The 21121-nt window shown below is 47.3% G+C and overlaps 1 protein-coding gene across 2 annotated transcripts in view; it reads left to right on the top strand.

Annotated features, from left to right (window-relative positions):
- LOC142560022 (uncharacterized) overlaps positions 1-20274 on the top strand; it is a 186212-nt gene extending 165938 nt beyond the window's left edge. The window contains exons 1-2 of one of the 2 annotated variants that reach the window (XM_075671769.1): positions 17385-17793; positions 18294-20274. In XM_075671769.1, coding sequence (XP_075527884.1) covers positions 17509-17793; positions 18294-20078 — 2070 coding nt within the window. In that variant the 5' untranslated portion in view covers positions 17385-17508 and the 3' untranslated portion in view covers positions 20079-20274. Of the gene's footprint in view, positions 1-17384; positions 17794-18293 lie in introns of those variants that run through there. The other variant, XM_075671770.1, reaches the window with a different exon arrangement.
- The last annotated feature ends 847 nt before the right edge of the window (positions 20275-21121 follow it).

Raw genomic sequence — 21121 nt, 5'->3', positions numbered from 1 at the left:
ACGCATCTGCTGCTTAAACAAGCTTCGCTTTCTCATGTTCGAAAAAGAAAAAGTAAAGGAAGTGCGCAAATGCTGTAGTCACTCTTACGTTTGACATCGTCCATCGCGAGTCGCAAAAGTAGTGTAGGAGGACGCGAGCAGCGAAAATGGGTGATGTGGACCTAGAAGCTCCTTCACGATATCCACATATAGAAATGTGGAAGAGCAATCCAGATTCATGGAAAATCAATAATTATAACTACCTCCCCCCCCCCCGCCCCCTTGATGGCGAACAACGACGTTTCGAAGGTATAAAGGTATGGGGGTGCTACGCAGAAAAAAATAAACCACTATTTTGACCATCGATGCCTTCTTAGAACTTGAACTTTAACATAGTTTACCTGCAAGGTACATGACGCTTCGTTATGTTAGCCTTTCTAGAGCTGGTACGTCTTTAAATATTAACGTGATAGCGATGGCTTAATTCTGTGTCACATCGTTTAATGCTGTTCGGAGGTTTGTCGGGTAGGAATGTGGTGCTTCAAATTTTCGTAATCGTGGCAGCACCCATGCAGTGAAGGGGCACCATTTACGTCACTAAAGCTTCCATAATAAATAAGTTATTTTACCTCGGGCAATGCTTATGAGCTGGGAGAAAATATCACTACACAAGACAGCAGAGTTAAGAGAAATGATAGTTCAAATTCTAGTTCAAGTTCTTTTCTTATTGACATGAAGATATGTACAGTGTGCATGGTATAAAGGTGGAGAACTATAACTTAGAACTATAACTATAACTTAGAACTATAACTTCACAACTATAGTTGTGAAGCGGGCCTCTATGCTAAAGGAAATATCAAGATAATACGTTTCGGATGACTCCCCTCGCAGCACTCGAGATACAAAAAACGCATAACTTTGCCTGTAGTTATACATCGCTGTTTTAGAGATGATTGCCACGCTTTTTTTATTGTATGTTTCAAGATAGTTATTGTGCCACTGTAGTCGAACATACAGTTGCAGTTTCTTCTGTTTGAGACTGGGCTCGAGACAGGAAAGACAACTACGAGGCAAAATGCATGGTCGGTCATGTGTACATGCACCGCATGACCGCGCTCCTGATTGGCTGGCCCCAGCTGAGGCTTCAACTCCAGTGCCACATCACGGCCGAAAAAAAAGAATAGTGGTGATTTACGAAACTTTGGCAATTGCACCACTCTTTTCTACAGGGGCAGACGTAGACAGCTAACAGACGACATCGGCAACTAACAGGCGACGTCGGTGCCGCCGAGCATTCAAGGTCATATCCCGCGTGGTCCGATCCGAGCTCGTGCAGGGTATGGCGCGAACAGCAGCAGCTATGTAACATAGCTCCCTCTCGCCATCTCGAGTGTTCATCCAGCTCTATAGCACACACACATACACGTGTAAACATTGCGAGTCCAGTCTCAGCTAGCGGTGGCGTTCATCACAGGGCGAGCTCCGGCGACCAACTCTAATGACACGATCCAAGCGGTAGCGCGACGGAGGAGAGATGTGAGCACTTAACGACTCCCATTCGGAGCCCATTGAGCGAAGGGCATTAAGAAGAGGGCCTTCGAAACGCCGAGCCACATTCGACGGTGGCGCGCCGGAACCGAACACGAAAGTGCAGTTCGCATCGCTCAAGTGGACTGTACTTCGTCTCATAACATTTGTGCAGTGTGGCGAAAACTGCGGCTTTCGTCAGCCAAACCAGCATTGAGAGCCAGAAGGACAGCTCGTGCGCTGTGCACCGCTGATTCTTCCGCGTGCAACGCTCACTTCCTCGAAGCATCACGTAATGGATTGCCGGTGCGCGTTTAGCAAATACATCGTGTTCCTCTTAGCTGAGGCACCTGGGTGTCGTTTATGGTTGGCTGATACGACTCGTAGTCTTGGCAGTACTGCGCGAAATTGGCGAAACCGGGTACACGCTAGCCATAGCGCTAAGAGGGCTACAGTACAATGATCTTGTCTTGCGATGGATGCTGTACCCCTATTGCTTATCTCTGGGTGGGTGGCGTTCATTTCCTTTACTCGTCAGGAGGAGACCAACAACTCACTAGGCGGCTCTGTAACGAGCAAGAGAGCTTCGCGAAATATAATTTATTAGAATACCGTGTTCCTTTTCATTTCTTTTTTATTGAAAAGGCGATCGTTAAAGGATCATGCACTGCATCTTACGGTATTTTTTTTTGCTCCTCCTCGCGTTTTATTATATCTCCCTCACGCGTATTTAATCTATATTCCTTCGCGGGGCGAAGGTTACGAGATTATATGTTCCTCTGACAGAGATTTGCAAAAGAAAGTAACAAATGACTTGCAACCGAGGTTTCCTCTAATTGACTGCAAGGAGACGCTGAGATATTGATGGCGGAGCTGCAAGGGTACATATCGTATTTTGTCTTAATATTGAGTACAAATCAGCCCACAAACAAAACTCTGAAAAAGAAAGTTAAGAAAACTAGCGGGCTGCATGAACACTTTAATGCCTCTGGTAGGTGCAAAAGGAAGTGCTCACTTATGGATTAACTTATTCTGCGAAAAAAAAAAAAGTCGCAAGCTTATATGCAAGGCCATTCGATCTTCCCTGCGAATATCGAGAACTAATACGTCATCTGACGCTTGTTCGTGATAATTTTGTGCCTTCCAAGAAAAAATCTAAAGGATTATATAAATGGGGGCTCTTCCGGCTTCAGTATTCTACTTGTCGTCATTGCAGTTGCCTTCTGAACATTTTCTCATTTCTCCTAAGTTAGCTCACGTCCTGGAAAACCTTACAGTGATGAAGCGGTGATCGTGAAACAGATATACGCGAGAAATCATTTCGCTCTTCTGATGATCGGCAGCGCAAAGTCTTTCGTCCCCCAAGGAAGGACCTCCTTCCTTTCATTGCTGCTTGGAATGGGTGACAAACGACTTCCATTCAGCAGCGCTCAAAATTTGACTGGCGCCTCGGTCGCTATTTATATTCACAGCTCACTTATTGTAAAAATTTTAATAGAATGCGATCGAGAGGAGAAAAGGAAACGCTGAGACAGATATTAGTTCAAGTATACCAGTTGCCTTTCGTTTCTTACTTTGCTCTCTGAACGTCGTAGGTGTATTAATGACTTAAAGAAGAGCTTGATGGTAGTTATTCGCTTTAGGGACATCATAATGATCATTTCCTGCAAACATGGCGCTATTTCAGTTTGGGGATAGGTCGTAATCTAGGCGGTATTACGCAACAATGGGATAAATCGAAATGCGAACGAAACCTGTCCTGCCTCTAAAAGGTAATGCCTTAATACAGTAGTCAGTTTTTAGAAAAGAACAAGAAATAGAAAAAAAGTTAGAAAAATAAAACAAAGGGAAGTTAAGAAGTGGGCTAAAGGGTATCTGATAAATTTCTAATTTATTCTGTATTCTATATTATTCTTTCTTGGCATTTTACTCTTATAATTTAATGTAAGAGAAACAAATCATAGACATGTAATTATATCTTTACTTAGGCTTCACGGTCATACATGTTACCTCGCAATCACAAAGCAAAATTCTTGAATCTTGACCCTTAGCCTCTGACTTGGTCATGAATTCATACATATTGCTGTGAGGCTGACAAAAAATATGAACCTCCTTTGCCTTCGGAAGAGAGAGAGAGATAGAAAGAGAGAGAGATAGCAAAGAGCGGAAAGGCAGGGGAGGTCAACCAGACGAGCGTCCAGTTTGCTACCCTACAGTGAGGCTAAGGGAAAGTGGGACTAGAAAGAGGAAAAGAGGAAGGAAGTGATCCCGGTGTGCGCAGCGAAGCACCGTGACACCAAAGTTAAGTCCCATAGCTAGTGATGTTAATTGAAGACATCTGGGTTGTTGCGCGCATAGGAGGGTGCGGGTGAGCCATGTGGATTACTCCGTACTTGCAAGAACTTGCTTAAGAGCATCCAGTATGTAGTTGCACTGCACTTCGCGCTGATGGAGTTTGCCTTTGAGGCCCTGCATAAATCTACCTAGAGTGATAGGCAGAACGGCTCCATCGGAGTTTATTGCGGAAGATAGGTGATGGTTGGCCCTGGCAATTTTAGAAGAGGCACAATGAAAGCACAGCCCTCAAATGCTTGCAGTTGTTGAGTCGCTTTACGTTTATTCGTCGTCTGAAAACAAGAATATATATGCCAGCTTATACAAACCTAAAATATGAAAACAGAAATAAAAAGCTAGAAATATTAATATAGAACTCAGCATTGTTCATAATGAAAATAAATCAGCAAGCAATAGGAACAGAGGAACCTCGTCGCCTTAACCTTCACGAGGACGCTACTTACTCGCAATTTCTTAGGTTGGATGCCCTAACGACATGGGCAGTATTATCGCGCAAGAAAATGCACATCGAATAGAAATGTAGATCAATAGTTTTCATAACCAATCAGATATTGCTTTTGAATACCGGAATGAAATTTCAATGGAAGGCTCACTGAAAATGTTTGAACGTTTCGTCATTGGTTTCAAAGGACGCTTTGCACATTTTCACATTTTCTTTTCGCGAATCGCTCTGCCCAGACAAACCTTAAACGACAAGCAGCTGTTTGCGTCTACTCGTGAAGTCTAGAAACTTTTTTTTTTACAGTCACGCCGTGACTAATACAGATCAAAACGACGTGGTGCTGCCTTGAGCCTACGGCGACCCCTACGCAGTATACAGGCACTTTCTTCAACGGCACTTCTTTGCTGTGCGGAAGAGATTTGCTCAAATGCCCGCAGAATATTGCGTGCACGTAAAACGTAGTCACGAAGAAAGCAACGCGTGGGCAACGCTTGAAAAGGGTACAAACTGACGTTTACTTCCTAATCTTGCTCGGCAGAGAAAGGCGTTGTACACTATACGTTGTACATGAACTTCTACCGCGAGCAGACGGAGCCGACTTCTTTCTTTTTCTTTTTTTAACAGAGAGAGAGCGCTGGTTTTCGCTCCGAAACTGTTATAGTAAGGAAAACCTCAGTAAACAAAAGGGGCGCAGAGTCCGGCAGGGTTTCGGCAAAGGCCATTTCCGCAGTTTCCAGGGTACTGGTCGCTGAGTGACGTGCGTGGAATGCTAAGACGTTTCCTTCGTCCCACTTCCACGAAGCTCCAGCTCGGAATGTGTTCTTACTCACTAATTTTCTTTTAGCCCTCCGTTGTTCCAGTAAGGCGGAGATATTTGTGCTTTACAGGGAAAAACAATGTGTGGAATCCCTCCGAGTGCAATGCTGTCGCCGGGGACGGCGGGACGTCCGAGAAGTTCCGCACCACTCTTCGGCCATTTCCTCTTTCCGGGCAGAAAGCCGAGCATGTCTTCGGGGCGTCTATTATGTTTTTTATAGCTACGAGTTCGTCGTCTCGTGCCTACACGTGGCCCCAAGGCGCGGCTTGATGTCACCTTGCTTTCGTGCACCCATAGACAATGTTTGCCGCATCGATGAGCAGCTCTATTATGAAGATGGAGAAAAAAAAGAAAAAGAAAGAAAGAACTACAAAGGAGCAATGACTTCAGGGAGTCAGCCTTCGCAAAACAATCGCTTTTAACGCAGTTCTCTGCTCTCGTTTCCCTTGGGGACGCAGGAAAATGCGCATATTGCGTGTTGAATTCTGGGAACAGCGCGCCGTGTGGTTTGATTCGTGGCTTTGTTCGTGCGGATTAGTGCGCCGCTAGCCGCAAGAGTTGCCGCCACTTTCTCCAGTTCTTGCCGCTCCGGTTTTGCTCGCCCTATTTGATGCCTTCAGTTGTCGGCTTCAATATCTGGAAACGACGTTGCAACGGCAATACTTCGTCCTGGCCGTCCGCCTGATTTGAAGATCATTTTCGTTTTTGTTCTATGAATATAAATATATTTGACATTGTGACTCATACCCACAATGAGGGATTGGCCAAGGCTAAACTGGATAAGGTTTAATGAATATAAAGATTAAATTTCCCTTTCCAATGTGGTTGTGTGGTCACTGGTGTTACGGGTGAAACTACTGCGAGGGATAAGCCCTAATCGGGGGTGGTGGTAGTTGCAATATAAAAAGAAAAGTAAAGAATAATTTTGTGAATAAGGAGAAGATAATAAAGGGATAATATGGTCTCTGAAATGTGTTTATGTGAATTTTAGTGATATATTAAAGTTGTGATAATGTTATTTTCAAGCTACGAGTTCTAGCTCTTCGTGCAGTTCTCTGCTGGCAGCATGGTTCTCGGTTTCATATCGCGATTGCGTATTCCTTACTCTGCGCGCGTGTTCAGACAATCTGTGCTTCGAGTCCTTAAGGTGCATGTTGTAAAACTTTCCTAATTACTTCTCCTCACGAATTACGTGCACAAACTGCGAATGAGCAGGCCTGAATACGTTCTAGGTAATCGAAGCAGATTAATAACGGTATAGCGCGCAAATATTTGCTTTCCAGCCTTGACCACGCAACGTGGTCGGCGAAGGTTGCTTTGAGCGTTCGCTTGCGCGAGCAAATCCCCCTTTTATTACAGTCAACGATGTGTAACTTTACCTAAGGTGTTTGTAAGGTGGAGCAAAAAAAAAAAATTGAGAGAGTGACACCGCGTCTTTGGTCAGGGAGCAGCCGCATCCTGTTAAGGGTACGTTATTAACTATCCCGATGATAGTTAAAGATGTGAGGCTGTTCTGTGTGGTCATGCCACCTTTTTCTTCTCTCTCTCTTTATTTATAGGTACTTCACTATGCAAACAGTGCGCGCACTTTTGAAAAGAGGTTTTTTTAATTTTTTCTTGCTCACGCATCTTTCTTCAAAACTTCGTATAATGTGGTTAATAATGCGATGAGCATTCTTTGGGAACCTTACCCGTTTTGCAGTATATTTCTCTGTCCGTAACTGACCTCTTCACGTACCCAGGGATCCAAGGTGTCTATTGGCTTGGACCACTAGGCATGTGCTGCCTGCATCTCGCCACTTAGGCAACTTGAATCATTGGATATGTGCCCCTGTATGCACATGTGCACAGAACAACTATATAAAGCACGTCAATTAAGCCCTTCAGGAAACATTCTGCACTTGTATATGGAATAAATCCGTCACTGCCTGTTTAATGCCATCATCACAATCATGACAATAATTATCAGAATAATTATCATGACAACTAAAGCATATTCCATCAACAATTACGTATTATGAAAACGATTTCTAATCGCATTAACCTCCCCAGTCATCTCTACGAGATGGACGCTCAGCCATTTCTTCTTTATCTTTGATATAAGAGTTTTCGCGCCTATGTCTACTTCTCAGTTGCGTTGAACAAGCATTTCCATGTATGTCAGCCAGAGAAAGGCGAAATTACAATGAAATTACAATAAAAAATTTAAGAGGGCTACTTTGCCGTTAAGTATGCGTAGGTTTCTCGGGTAAGTACGCTGCACTGAGGAAAATTTACTTGTATGTTGTCACTTTTCTGTACGTCATCATTGTACACGAAAGCCATACTGGTAAACACGTTGCCTTGAAGAAATCGAACATGTATGCTATTCTTAAAAAAAAACTAGAATATGAGATTTTGCCTGCCAAAACCACTATCTGATTATGAGGCACGCCATAGTGGGGGAATCCGGACATTGGGATCACCTGGGGTTCTTTAACGTGCGCCTTTCTCTGCATGGCCTGACAGGTAACAGATAGTCTCGACGTTTGTTAGGCTAGTGCAGTAACTACGAAAAGTTAAAAGGGTGAAACGACTGAACAATAGTGCGCGTGACACGTTTTAGTAACACTCCAAAGTAACACTACAAAATGCTGCACCCATATATATTTTAAGAAATGCCTCTCAAAAGCGTCTCTATTGGAGGAGGTGATAGCCACGAGAGTTACGTTTATGATGATCTTTCGACTGGGGTACACGTCGCCATCGAGGAGGTGATACTGAAGGCGACAACAAAGTTGAAGTTTTCAACTTTGACACGCGTCTATTAAGGTGACAGTCGATAGGGAGAGATATGATACTAGCAAGTGGTTCTTAAGGAAAAAGAAAAATAACTTACTACGTATTTTCTGCTTAAGAAGCACCACTATGCTGCTATAGCTATTAGCAAGTATAATGAGGGGAAAAATGCAAGTTGATACTCCAATAAGGCAATATAGATTAGTAATTAAAGTGTCGGACCATTTCAATGTAAAATATGAATGAGGTATAAAAGTGTAATATATAGAAAGCTGCTGAAAAATAAAAGAAAAGACAAAAAACAAAACAAAAGAAGAATGAAACGACAGAAAAATATCTGAGTATAAAGAAAGTGATGGCCCATGAAAACTTGACGTTTACGTGGCTTCTGTTTTGTCGCTTGATGCTACTGTCCAGACAGGTGTCACGAATAAATCTTTCTTGTTTTCAGAATTATTTGCACTTACCCTATGTGCAGAGGTGACCAAGAATTGCGCGGCATTGCCAAGAGATTTAAAGCACTGAAATAGAATTGAGATATACGAAATGCAAACATTGAGATAAGAAGGGAAGTCTCCAGTCTTCTATCGCCACTACTGCTTCGCTTTCTTGTCCCGGAATCGTATTTGTGGAATTCCATAGCCTTGGGCAGCCGTACAATGCAAAACTTATTTTTCTCGTAGGAAAATTCATACTACCGAACAACATCCGATGAAGATGACGATGTTATTTTCCCTTCCTTATTATGACACTTAAACCGTGGCAATGTTCTAAATGCATTTGTGATCTTTGCAACAGAACTGGCCGACGATAGATACCGAAAGACGAAACATACCGAACTAGTAGTACATCTAATAGTACTTCTCGTTCCATGTTGAGGTGCGCGCCAAGAGGAAGGTTTCGCACAGTACACCCCAGACGGGCCCTCACTGCCTATGATGCACACATCTATGAACATGAGCTTCTGAATAACCTCCAAGTGGTCCGGTTACAATAAAAGAAAATTGCAATAACAACGTGTCTACCGAACTAAACTTTATCACCTTAACTTAAAATTCACCTTGATTTAACTAGATGACTGATGCACCTGCATGTGCTTGTTTGAATGGTCTGGTGTTTTCAGTTATTTCGACTACTCCTTATATCTTTGCGCCGGGATATAGCCAGTTCTCTTTTAGTGAGGGCAAAACAAGCCTCTCATTCGTAAAATCCGCAGAGTTTCTGAACATCTGTTCTTGTCACTGAAAGTGGTGCCCGACCCGACCAAACGAAAAATGTTTAATTGCCCAAGCTGCACTGTCCTATGCCGTTGCATAATTTTTCGCTTGCACAGATCTGATCTCATGATATCTGCTCTATGGTACACTTGCAGTCGTGTGAAATCTATTGATAACGCTTAATCACATTGAGCATCTGTGTTAGGCTACAGGCTATAGGAGCTTTTCCCGAGCCTCTTGTAATTCCCTCTGCGAAACGAGATTCCAATGTTAAATACTCCGCACTTTAATCAGTCTATGCCGCATCGCTCGCGATTTCTGTCACCACAAGGTTCTAAGATCATATTTCTAAAAAGAATATTTGAACTTCCAATATCTGTGAGGTTCCTTTGTTAGCACAAAAAATTTTAATTTTAAATTAAAAATTAAAATTTTAAAAATTAAATGTGCTCAGTTTCTTAAGTTATATTTTTTTCCTTTAATTTGTGAGACTGCTTGTTGTAGCGCGTTCCTTCGTTTCAATCATGATGAGTTGCCTTTCTAGTAGTAATAAACTTGATAAGCTATCTTAGCGAACCCTCACGCACTGCTGCTGCCACCCTCGTCGTCATCGTCGTCTTGCAATAGCCGCGTGGCTTCACGTGCGCATGTGGGATTTTCCTTTAAGGCAAATACGGCGGAAACAAACTGGCGATGGAACGTCTTCCCCTTTCTTCGCCCTACAAACTTCAAATATAGCGTAATTTTCTTGTTTGTATCACTATCATCATCATCTCCATTCGGCTTCGTGACATCACTGTGTCGACGTCTCACAGTGTCAGGTCTTGCTCACATTACGATATTGTGAACAGTATAGCGCATAAACATAAACATTGCATGACATTAAAAATTCGGAGGATGCTCCGTTATGAGTGGAGCGCGATAGGATGTAAAGATCCCTGACTGCTTGTCGCGCTTCTCAGCAACTGCAGCTTTCTTGAAGATGCGCGGAGGCGAGGGCGATGGTGTTGTTGCGAGTAACCGAGCGGGTCGCGCCGCTCTATGAATAGTAGAAACGCTGGAAGAGGGGTTCGCATTTGAGTTTCTGCGTAACAGAACTGTTTTGCTCTGATATATCTGAAATTAAGCTCCGACGCTATCGTGTCTTTACGGTTGTGGTTGAATCGTACTTCACGGTTTTTCTGACACATTTTACTTTGAGAAATTCAGATAGTTCAATAACACCTATGCGCCGCGCGGAGGGCCTGCGTGGTTGTGGTGCGGAATTATTTTTCGCGTCCAACACCTACAACAGATTTTTTGCGAAACGGGGCCCTTAACGCTTTCGCGTTAAAACGGAGGCCTGTGCCGTGCATAAACATTGCACGAGGTGACACGTTGCATAGTAGGACAAGAATGGCAGTTGAGCACGTCGCATTTAGGTTTGTAGCACTCAGATATATACCTCTTCACGTCGATTTCATGCCGTATGCTAGATCGGCCTTCTTAATAGGTCCCGTTTTTTTTTACCTATTGCCCATAGTGGGTTTAGGCCATTCGTGGAGGGAAACAGTCTTCATCCTTATCGTAATCGCCATCATGGCTCGCCTACGGACGGGGCGCGTCGCGTCCGCTCCGCTGGCCACACAGGAGGTGACCACGACGGCGCCATGACGGGCGGTGGGGGCCGGCCACCATGAGGAGGACCATACACGACGAGAGTGACTCGGCGACGGACAGCGACACGCCCCTTTCGTCTGACGAGCCACCACCGCGCCGGCGCAGCAATGCCAAGAATGGCAATGCGAGAAGGAAACGTGATTCTAGTAAAGGCAGAGGCAGCGGCGTCTTCCGCGACGACAGCGATGATGGCGGCGACATGTTCAGTAACACTCGCAGCGGTAGAGCGCTGGACGGCCGACCGGACAGCGACTTCGAGTCCCCGTCCTCGAGCGAGTTGTCCTCGTGCGAGATCAGCTTCTCGCAGACGACCAAGCTGAACACGGCGAGAAACGGTAGGACGTTGAATGGGGGCCGCCTGCTCAACGGGAACAAGAACAACAGGAAACCGCGAAAAGACTCGCCGCGTCGAAAACTCAAGGACAAGAGGTTCGTCAATGACGACAACCACTCTAGGGGTAAGAAGGCAAGAAAGAAGCCGCCAGATGACACAGATGACGATAGCACGCCACCCATCAAGCCCAGAGGCCGGAAGAAGAAGAATGGAGGTAAAGCCAACTCCGATACGGACGAGTCTGATACAAAAGTTAAAGGTAAGCCATCCTACAGCCACCTTGTAGTTGAAGTCGGAGGCCTCGACAGCAGCAATGATTGCGAGGCACCCCGCGTCACCTCTTCAACGACACTGGTTCAAGGAGCCAAGCAACTGGCTGAGATACACCTGAAGGGAAAAACGAACCGGACTATACGGGTGCGCCGAAATCTTCTTTCCGGCCAATTTAGCGATGACAACTCGGTCATGGACAGGTGTTGCCGCTGTGGCGCCGGATGCGACATGGTGGGCGAGATTACTGGAACCCTTCCGGCTTGCCAGTACTGCCTTGAAGAACTCGGTATAGGCGCGACAGACTCCATAATGCCTAGAACGTTGCAAGTTCCAAACCGTGTGTCGTCGCGCCAAAATGCGCTGTTTGAGCCAATGTACTCTCGAGGCACCTGCGATCCAGAGGTGAACGAGTACGGGCCACTGATCATCTGCGGCGACGCTATCGATCAGGACCCTTCGTGTGATTTTGACGTCATGCCTGAGGGCGGGTATGACCCAGTTTTCCCGCACCCCGATGTCATACGTCGCAGTGCCAGCTTCTACTCCCGACAGCCAGCTTTGCAAGACGAATCACTCGGATTCCCTGACCTGGTAGTGAGAGCTCGCGTGCGTAAGAAACCCTCACGTAACAGAGGCTTCAGAAGTAAACCACCTGCAACGCCGGAGCCGGAGAATGGGAGGCCACGCTTCTACGCGAGATATCGCGAGAGGCTCGACGTGAGTGATAGTCCGACTCAGGTGCTGTTCGACACGAGAGACCACGAATGGGAGCCCGAAGGCGGCTCACCGAGAAGCCAAAGAACGCGAAGGCCCCGCGCTTCACCAAATCGAAGAGGAGGAGGTTACCAGGATCGCAGAGATCAGGCTCGACGCTCTCGAAGAGGGTGGGAAAATTTGCCGCCGGAAGAGCCTAGCGCAGATATGACTGGTCCCCAGTACGATTTCTCCGGCGAAGCCTTGCTGGAGCGCTCGCGGGCGGAGGAGCAGACGGTAACCCAGGCATCTTTCGGCGTCGCTGCTTCCACAACGGAAGCATTCGACGATTCGGAGGCTGAGAAGATCGCCCGCGAGGCATGGAAGCGATACGCGCGCGATTACAAGCGCTTCCAGCAGAACCTGGCGGAGTGGGAGTGCCTTCGGGAAATGGCGCAACGTCGCCGCTACGAGGACAGCGATGAAGGAGGCATGCCGCGGCGCCCTGTGGCGCCACCGCGGCCCAACTCCATCATGCCGGGCAACCTAGAGGAAGCGCATAGCCACAGCGGAAGTTTGGAGGAGCGGAAAGCAAACAAGGACGACGAGGGCATGCGCATACGCATCGCGGTGTCTCCCAACCGGAAAAGCAAGCTCCTTGTCAACGAGACGGCGGCCTGGTTTCCAGGACCTTTCCCACCGCTGGGACCAGACGGTTGCCCTCCGCTGCAACTGCAAGCCGACCAGCCGCTTCCCATCGCCGGAGCTCTTCCGAATTCCCTACCCATCCAACAGGCGGCGCCCCTACACAGGGCGCAAGGTGAACAACACCTCATCTATATTAAAGCAAAGACCCCAGGCGCCGGTCAACCTGCTGGCACAGCGCAACCGGCAGCGCCTGGCGTCATGTCGCCTGCGCCTGTCATGTCCCCTGTCATGCCTCCTGGATCGGCAAATGGTTCTCCGTCTCCCAATGGAAATGGCTCTCCAGTGGCGAAGGTTCCCCCAACGGGTCCCCCACCACCGTCTTGAGTGCCGTCTAGGAGACGCCAAGCTCGAGCGTAGGGAAACTGTGATGCTGGATGCGAGTCGCCATTCGAGCCAATGCGTTGCTGTGACAGAAACGTTCGAATCGTCCCTTTCTGGTTACCGACACGAGATTGAACTAGCGCGCGTCGCAATTTGCCTACTCGTAGCTAGTTTCGCGCTAAGTAAGCCTGAAAATTAAAGCGGAGTGGTAATACAAAATTTTCGTGCTCGTGTTCGCGCTTCCCCTTGAAAAACTTGTCCAACGCCTCTTGTGGGGTTGTCTGGAATATCGTTTCAAGGCGATCTTCGATATCGTTTCAAGACGATTCAAGTATTAAAAGCACTCTGCTCCGCGTGCGACCGTCTAAGCTGGTGTTGCAACTGAATGTGCATGCTCTCCAAACCACTCTTTCTTTATTGGCTATGCGTGATTTTCTAATACCTAACAAAACACAATATTCTTGCGGCACGGGCTAATATTGGCACTTCCGTGTTAAACCAAAAATCCGATCATTAGTACATGGTGTGCAGCCTAGTCGATATATACATTTTAAAATGTATTTCTTGTCATTCGCCTGTTGCTAAAATACGTTTTTTTATTTTCTTGTATAATGTCGCTGCTCTTCAATTTCACGTTGTGTGTACACTAAAATAACATTCAGCGACGCTTCAGAAGTCATAACAAAGGAAAACATTAGCGAAACAGGCATAAGGGAAGGGCTAGTTGATAACGACACACATGTGCGAGAGGCAGTATAAAGGGCTGCTGGCACTGACATCTTTTGGTGTATCATCTTTCTGTAGCATATATTTGCTGTTCATAGCACACTTACTAGTTATCGTATTTATTTTAGTTTATATATATTTTGCGCACTTCAGGGAGCATACTCTTTAGGCCTCTTACAACCACATTACATCTAACCTGCGTTAATTAATTCGCCGAAAATTCATGATCACGTATTTGATTGGGGTGCGCATTCAGTTTAATACGCTAGCATTCGGCGTGTTAAAGTGGGGGGGGGGGGAATCAGTGGCGATTTATGGCTAAATGCAAGAGAAATGTGTTATCTTTGCGCCGAATCTCTTCTATGATTAAACTGCGTTCACCACATTGTAAGGTATCTTTCAGAAGATCACTCGACACACAACCGGCATCTTTGAGGAGCGAAGTGCAACGGAGGTCGACACCAAGTAAACGAGACACGATCCCTGTTAATAAGAAATCATGAAACTATATAGAACGTCTCAGACGCATTTGCACAAAACTCCATCAGTTTTCATCAGTGCCGGGAGCCTCACTTTGTGCGACCTACCACTGCACAGTGATGAGGCGTCAACCAATGCATCTATTGGTGAAGAGCTTATCGCCAAGAGCATTCGCAGCGCACGACCGTCACTGCCATTTGATCCTGATTGCCATTTCTATGACTTTAATTAAATATGCGAGTGCTGTCTTTAGTATAATCCTAACTTGCATATAAAACGCATGCCTCGAAACAAAGATTTCGTACATCATGACAGTGATGTACGAAATTCTTTTTCGCTTGGCTTGCCCCATTGTATAAGGCCAGTAGAAACTAAAAATATTCCAATTGTGCTTAAAGGTGCGAAAGTCAACAGTGAACGCGCTGAAGACTATGAACGATAGATCATAGACAACACATTCTATAAACAACTGTTGCACTATTTCTATGAAAAGGGCCTGTATGCTTAAAATAACATGGCAAATATCTCGTGTCATTCCCGTCCACAAATCTTTATGAAAACATATGCACAAAACCACATACCCATATCTCTCCTGTGCTCTGCCTCGAAAATTGTTGAGTCGGTCCTGCACAAATTAATCGCGTATGCAGTGTATGGAGTAGCTTAATATCTAATAAACATCGGTTTATGCTGGGCCGTTTAACAGCAAACTTCGCCAGCTTTATGCCCACGCAGCAGAAGCGGCCGAGAACACGGGTCAACTTGACACGGTTTACTGTGGCCTAAGCAAGGCGTTTGATGTTGTCACGCTTTCCATGTCGCTCCCAAAACTCTACGAAACCGGTGTTTCTGCACCTTTAATGCCTTTGCTACGGGATCATCTGTCAGAGCGACAATGCTGTGTCACTTCCAACGGGCAGTCCTCAAGCACGCACACAGCTACCAGTGGTAGCCGCGCGACTGGCCACTCGAGGCACTTCGAAGATATTTGCAGGCTTCTTTCGCGCTCGGAAAATCGCTGTTATGTAGCACGTATTGAGCAAGAGAAAGCTGTGTAGGGAGTATTTCATGTTAATCTACAATTTTCTTCTTGACACTTTTCATGTAATAATAAAATTTGAGAAGTTGAATAATTCATTAAAACTAATTATCTCATTACGCGGAATGCAAAAATCATCTATCTTGAAGCGACGGCAAATAACATTACCTTGGTTCTTTCCAGTTACGTAGAATTTGCATGTTTTCAACATTTGGCCCAAGTTAAGTGAGGCTCCCTCTACTGGATGTATAGCCAACCACAACAGTTTACGGACCCGCCGTGGTTGCTCAGTGGCGATGGTGTTGGGCTGCTGAGCCCGAGGTCGCGGGATTGAATCCCGGCCATGGCGGCCGCATTTCGGTGAAGGCGAAAACACCCGTGTACTTAAATTTAGGTGCACGCTAAAGATTCTCAGGTGATCGAAATTTCCGGAGTACTCCACTACGGCGTGCCTCATAATCAGAAAGTGTTTTGGCACGTAAAACCCCATAATTTTAATTTAACAATTTACGGACCACGGGACCTCAGAAAACGTTCAGCTTCCGAGCAACCTGTAAAAGTAGTTAGTAAAACTGAACATCACAATGTTGTTCACATATACTAGTAGAGGCTGTAAATGCGAATACTAGGCTGCGTTGTCAGGTTGCGCTCATATTCAGCTTTTTCTCAGATTTCGTGTTCCGTACAATTTTGTTGCTGAGTATACCTGCGATTACTGTAAGTGATACTTTAAAAAATTCGTTTAGAATTAAAAGGACTGTTCCTTCGGAGACCTGCCGTCGTGGTGGCTACCACGGGGTGACGGGTGATTCATTGTAATCACTAATTTTTACAAAAAGTAAATAATTATCTTTTAAGCGTTTAGTTTCAGCGGGCTCATAGAAATTGGGAAATCGATGCGAACTCTTCGTACAAGCCATATCATCTTTTGAATCTAGAAAAATGTCACTACCCGAAAAACTGCGGCACGATGGATTCGGCTCCCAAAGCTATGATGCTATGACTGCTATTGAGTGCTATCCTAGGCATTTCCAAATTCCGCCATGTTGTGCATTTCTACAGTGTGGGCAATTTGAGTCAATCAGAGAGGTCCACAGGTCTGCTACAGCCTCTCCAGGGGGCTCAAAATGCCACCACTACCAAATTGGACAATGTGGCTGAACTTTACAGTGTCTACAATCGCACCAGGGGTTGCTATAAATCATGTGAACAGACACGTCGCAACGGATATAGTCATAAATGTACAGCCTTGAAGTTGACGGCACAGACCCACTCTGGGTAAGTCGGCCAAGGACGGGGAAGTTCCAAAAAGAATAAATGTAAAAGAACTTAAACAAGTTGACTATACGTAGCTTAAAATTAGTGAAATTATGGAAAGAGTATTAAATGAGAAACATACGAATAAAAGAAATTGAACTCAATTTGTCTCGAGAAAATGGGCTGCTTAGCACAGTCAGCGCTTCAGTGTCTTCTTCTTTCTTTTTTCGTTAGCCGAGAAATATCTACACGTACTAGAGCTCAAGAGTTCGTGGCAGACGCCCACGCAGGATGAAGCCCACCCTATTAACTTGCCGGAGAAAGAGTTTTCACCACCACCACCATACCACCACCGCCACCACCACTCTAATGACTTTCCTAATATGAACGTACCTGAGAAGACGCTTTTAGACACTGTATGTACTACTACTCACTTTAATGTTATTTTATTTTACATTTGACTCTATTCGTTCTATTCCGTTTCTCCTTTTAAGTGTGCACGATAGCAAACCGGACGTCTGCCTGCTTAAAATTTCTACCTTCCCTCGTTCTTCTCTCTCTCTCTTTTCTGGGAAGCGAATACTTCTTTCATTGTATTTGTTTTGTCATGCTACCACCAGATTCCTGGCCTATCCCCCACAGTGGGTTTGTGTCATTAAATAAGGCATCATCATCATCATCCCATCTTTTGTTTGGTATCAGTGCGTAAATCCTTGGTAATTTTCTGGCTCTTGGCACGTGCCATGACAAACAGAAGCAACGAAGAAGAAGAGGAAAAATTTAAGCCGTCGCAGCACTCACGGAGGCTTGGCTCCGGTGCCGGGTTGAACCGAGTCATGACTGGCGCCGGCCAAAAACCGTGAGTCGTTTCTCAACACTCGCTCAGCCGGTCCTCGCACAGTCATGAGCAGTTCCAAGCCCGCCGGAGGCCCTCTGATCCGGCTGGAGAGGGGTGGTGGTTCCGTCGATGAAAGCTACCAGGAGCTCGCGGTTCGCTTCCAGAGTCCCAACAAGTCGGCCAGCTACGACAGCTTCGGAAGCCGCCGCCCTCCCGTCTCGTACAGGGCCGTCGTGGGACCGTACGGTGCCAGCGTGAGTGCGTCCATCGACGATGGCGACAAGGACGCCGAACTCAACGTCGTGGAGGAGTGCAAGGGACACACGCTTTTGGACGACATGGGAGTCAAGGTATGGCAGCCATGATGTAGTACACGCCAGGCCTGCGCGGTCGCCCATTGGTCATAACGCTGTGGCTGCTGAGTGCGGGGCCTCGGGATCGATTTCCCACTGCGATGGCCGCATGCCGATGAGAGGTGAATTCAAAAGAAGTCGTGTACTTATATTTAAATTCCCTTTAAAGAGCACCCAACGGGCGAAACTAAAGTGGATCCCTCAACTAAGCGTATTTAATAGTTCCAGCGCTGCTTTGCGACTTAAGTCGTAGGAATTAATCAATCAATTTTTATGAGTGTGATTCCGCCTTTCATTTAGTGCGGATGCCCTGCTTTTCAAACTGTGGTCATCCCAGCGTTGTCACTGTCATTGCGCTCTAGAGCCTTGAGACTATTTTGCCTTCTTGAAAACCTGCCCACCAGTAAAACAATCGATCAAATAATCGGTCGGTCTCTCACTCGACGAATGATTCGAGCATAATATGATTGACTCAGAAACTCAATCGAATTTTTCAGGTTCGCAACAAGCAGCCCACAATTCGGCTCGTGTCCCGCTGCCGCGGAATGCCGTACGGAACCCAGGCGGGAGTCATTGTCGACCCGACTGAAGACTACGAGGAAGAGGACGACGACTTGGCCGAACTGTCCCTCAGTGCGCCACCAGGCATCCGCGTGATCGGACGGTGCACCGACCACAGCGGCGGTTCCTACTCGTACCGCGAAGAGCAAATCGGTGTGCCGCCCGCTGTTGGCCGCAGCGGCCGCTGCCGCGACCACATTGCCAGTCGCGGTGGCATGGGAGGCCGCGTCCAAGAGTACTCGGGCAGCACCGATCGCAGTGGAGGCCTGCCAGCCATCGCGCACGTCATAGGCGAGTGCAGGCACTTTGCGGACATGTCCGAGACCGAGCTGTCGTACGAGGACGACTACCAGACGTGTAGGATGTGTGTACAGCTGCGAGACGATAGAGCGCGAGCTGGCACCACCGCTGCGGGTGCAGGCGGAGGCCCGGTTACTCCGAGGTTGGCGCGCAAATCGTCCATGGTTCACATATATGCGGACGACCTGGAGGGCGACGTCTCCAAAAGCCAGCACCGGGAGAAAAGGCTGTGTGAGATGAAGACCCGCTACGTCAGCAAAAAGCCTCCATCGGGACCACCACAGGCAGCATCACCCCCGCCGTCTTACAGGGAGAGGGAAAATCGATCTAGGGCGCCATACAAGGTGCCCTCTCTGTCTGGAATGAAGCTTCGCTCGAGGACTGTCTCGCAGCCTGCTTCGAGGACGCAGTCGCGTCCTTCTTCAAGCCCATCGCCGAGTCCTTCGAGACGATCATCGAGGCAGTCTTCTAGACCAGTGTCCAGTGCGCCGTCGCCGTCCCAGGCCGGTTCGCGCTCTCCATCCATGGCGACCAGTGCCAAGCTGGAGATGGAGGATGTCTCCTGGGACTCTTCAGGGTCGTCCAGCATCGAGGTCCGCGTGAGCAAGCAGTGGGATGGCAGCCGCCGCGACAAAGGTGACACCGTGCGCGAGAAGAGGAGCGCCGGCCGCGGTATGTCGAAGAAGCCCGTTGCTCCGACGCCTCCACCGGAGATGCGTTACGCGATGCAGGCCAAGCTGGCGACGAGCAAGAATTCCCTCGAAATCGGCAAGCGGAAAAGTGCCGAGAAGGTGGGTGGTGCTCTGCTGCGTTCCTCGCCCACCTCGGCCGAAATGGTGATGCGAGCCGCCTGGGAACAGTACTACCGCGAGTACGATAGGTACAAAGAAGAGATGGCCGAGTGGGAGGCCGTGCAGCGAAAGATGCGAAAGCAGCTCGCCCGCTTCATGTCGGGTCCCACCAAACCACCGGCACCGCCTCCGGGAATTCAGGACACAACACCGAGGACGTCGAAGACCGCCCTGGCGCTCGCCGCTGACCCGAACAGTACCAGCCTGAGCGTCGGCGGCGCTAATCAGCCTCCAAATGCCGACGAAGGAATGCACATCAGAATCGGTCTGCCGGGAAGAATGGCCAAGGGGCACCGGAGCAGGAGCTTCAGCGCTGGCCGGCCAATCGAAGACGCTCCACCTTGCGTCCAGGCTATGTACGCTCATCCGGGACCTTTCGGGCCCCCTGGGATGTTCGGCTCGCAGCCTTCGGCCGGAGGTCCGCCTCCTCCTTTCGGGCAGCCTCAGCAGCAACAGTTCTCGCCATTCGGACGACCACCTGGCCCACCCTTCGGCACATTCGGCCGCCCTCCACCGCCGATGCTGATGCCGCCGTCTCAGTTCGGGCCACCCGGTCCCTTCGGACCGTAGCCAGAGCTTGCTGGAATGGGACCGCCACGTCGCTCCGTGTAGCGCATACAGCTGAACTTCATGTGAATCACGTGTCCGCGGCGAGGACTGCTTCCATTTTGCGCGCCGTAAAATTGCAGCCTGAGATGGGCTCGCTGTGCAATTACCGCAAGCAACAACCGGAGCGCAAAGGCAAATGCTTTCAGAATTAAAAATCCTAGACTACATACGGGAGGCAATCGCCTGGTCACTTTGTTTACCTGTGTAGCACTAAGCAGTGCTTGTAAAAGAAAAAACTAGCAAACTTTGGTTGTTTTTTTTTTCTCGATACATTGGTGGTGGTGATACCTTTGAGTTCTTCGTATTCTTTTCCCATATTTACGCAGTGACGTATGCATTCACATGCGCAACCGCTGGTTCATTTGCTTGTTAAGCATACTGAAGAACACGAGCAGTTCATTCTATAGCGCTGAATTCTGATGCGGTGAAGTTGCCAGATCAAAAAAAAAAAAAGCAACGGCATTTTTCTGGACGCCACAGATAAGCAGTATAGCAGAGCTGTATATCGTGGTAAGGAGAACAAGCGTACTTACTGTTCTCCAGTTTATTAGCTGAAATTACGCATGACAGAATTACTTTGCAGTAAATTTTTTTTTGTTTTACGTGAAGATTACTTAGGATGTTAAATGCGTAAGCATTTCTATGCCTACCCATAGAGAAATTTGTCCGTCACGCAAGGCAATGAACAGCTCATGGCTCCGTAAGCAATGGCTCATACCCTCGCAAGCAAGCAATCACTGATACTCACCTAAGGAAGAGGCTACAAGCGCTCAGTAAAGGGAAGCGAACAGTGCATACATTCATTGGAATCACCCATACAACGCACAGAACAGCATACGTTTCAATAACGAACTCGAAACAAGCACCCGAACAATCCATAAAGCACTGCATAACCCCCTCAGCAAAGCTAGTGGTGGTTCTGCAATAGTTTCGCTAAATCTGCAATAGTTTCGCCTAGTCAACCTTAATTAAAACCAAAGGTTATGGGTTCGACTCCCACCAAA

The sequence above is a fragment of the Dermacentor variabilis genome, chromosome 10, assembly GCF_050947875.1.
Source record: "Dermacentor variabilis isolate Ectoservices chromosome 10, ASM5094787v1, whole genome shotgun sequence".
In the NCBI taxonomy this organism is placed as follows: Eukaryota; Metazoa; Arthropoda; class Arachnida; order Ixodida; family Ixodidae; genus Dermacentor; species Dermacentor variabilis.
This window is presented reverse-complemented; position numbering and strand designations above follow the sequence as displayed.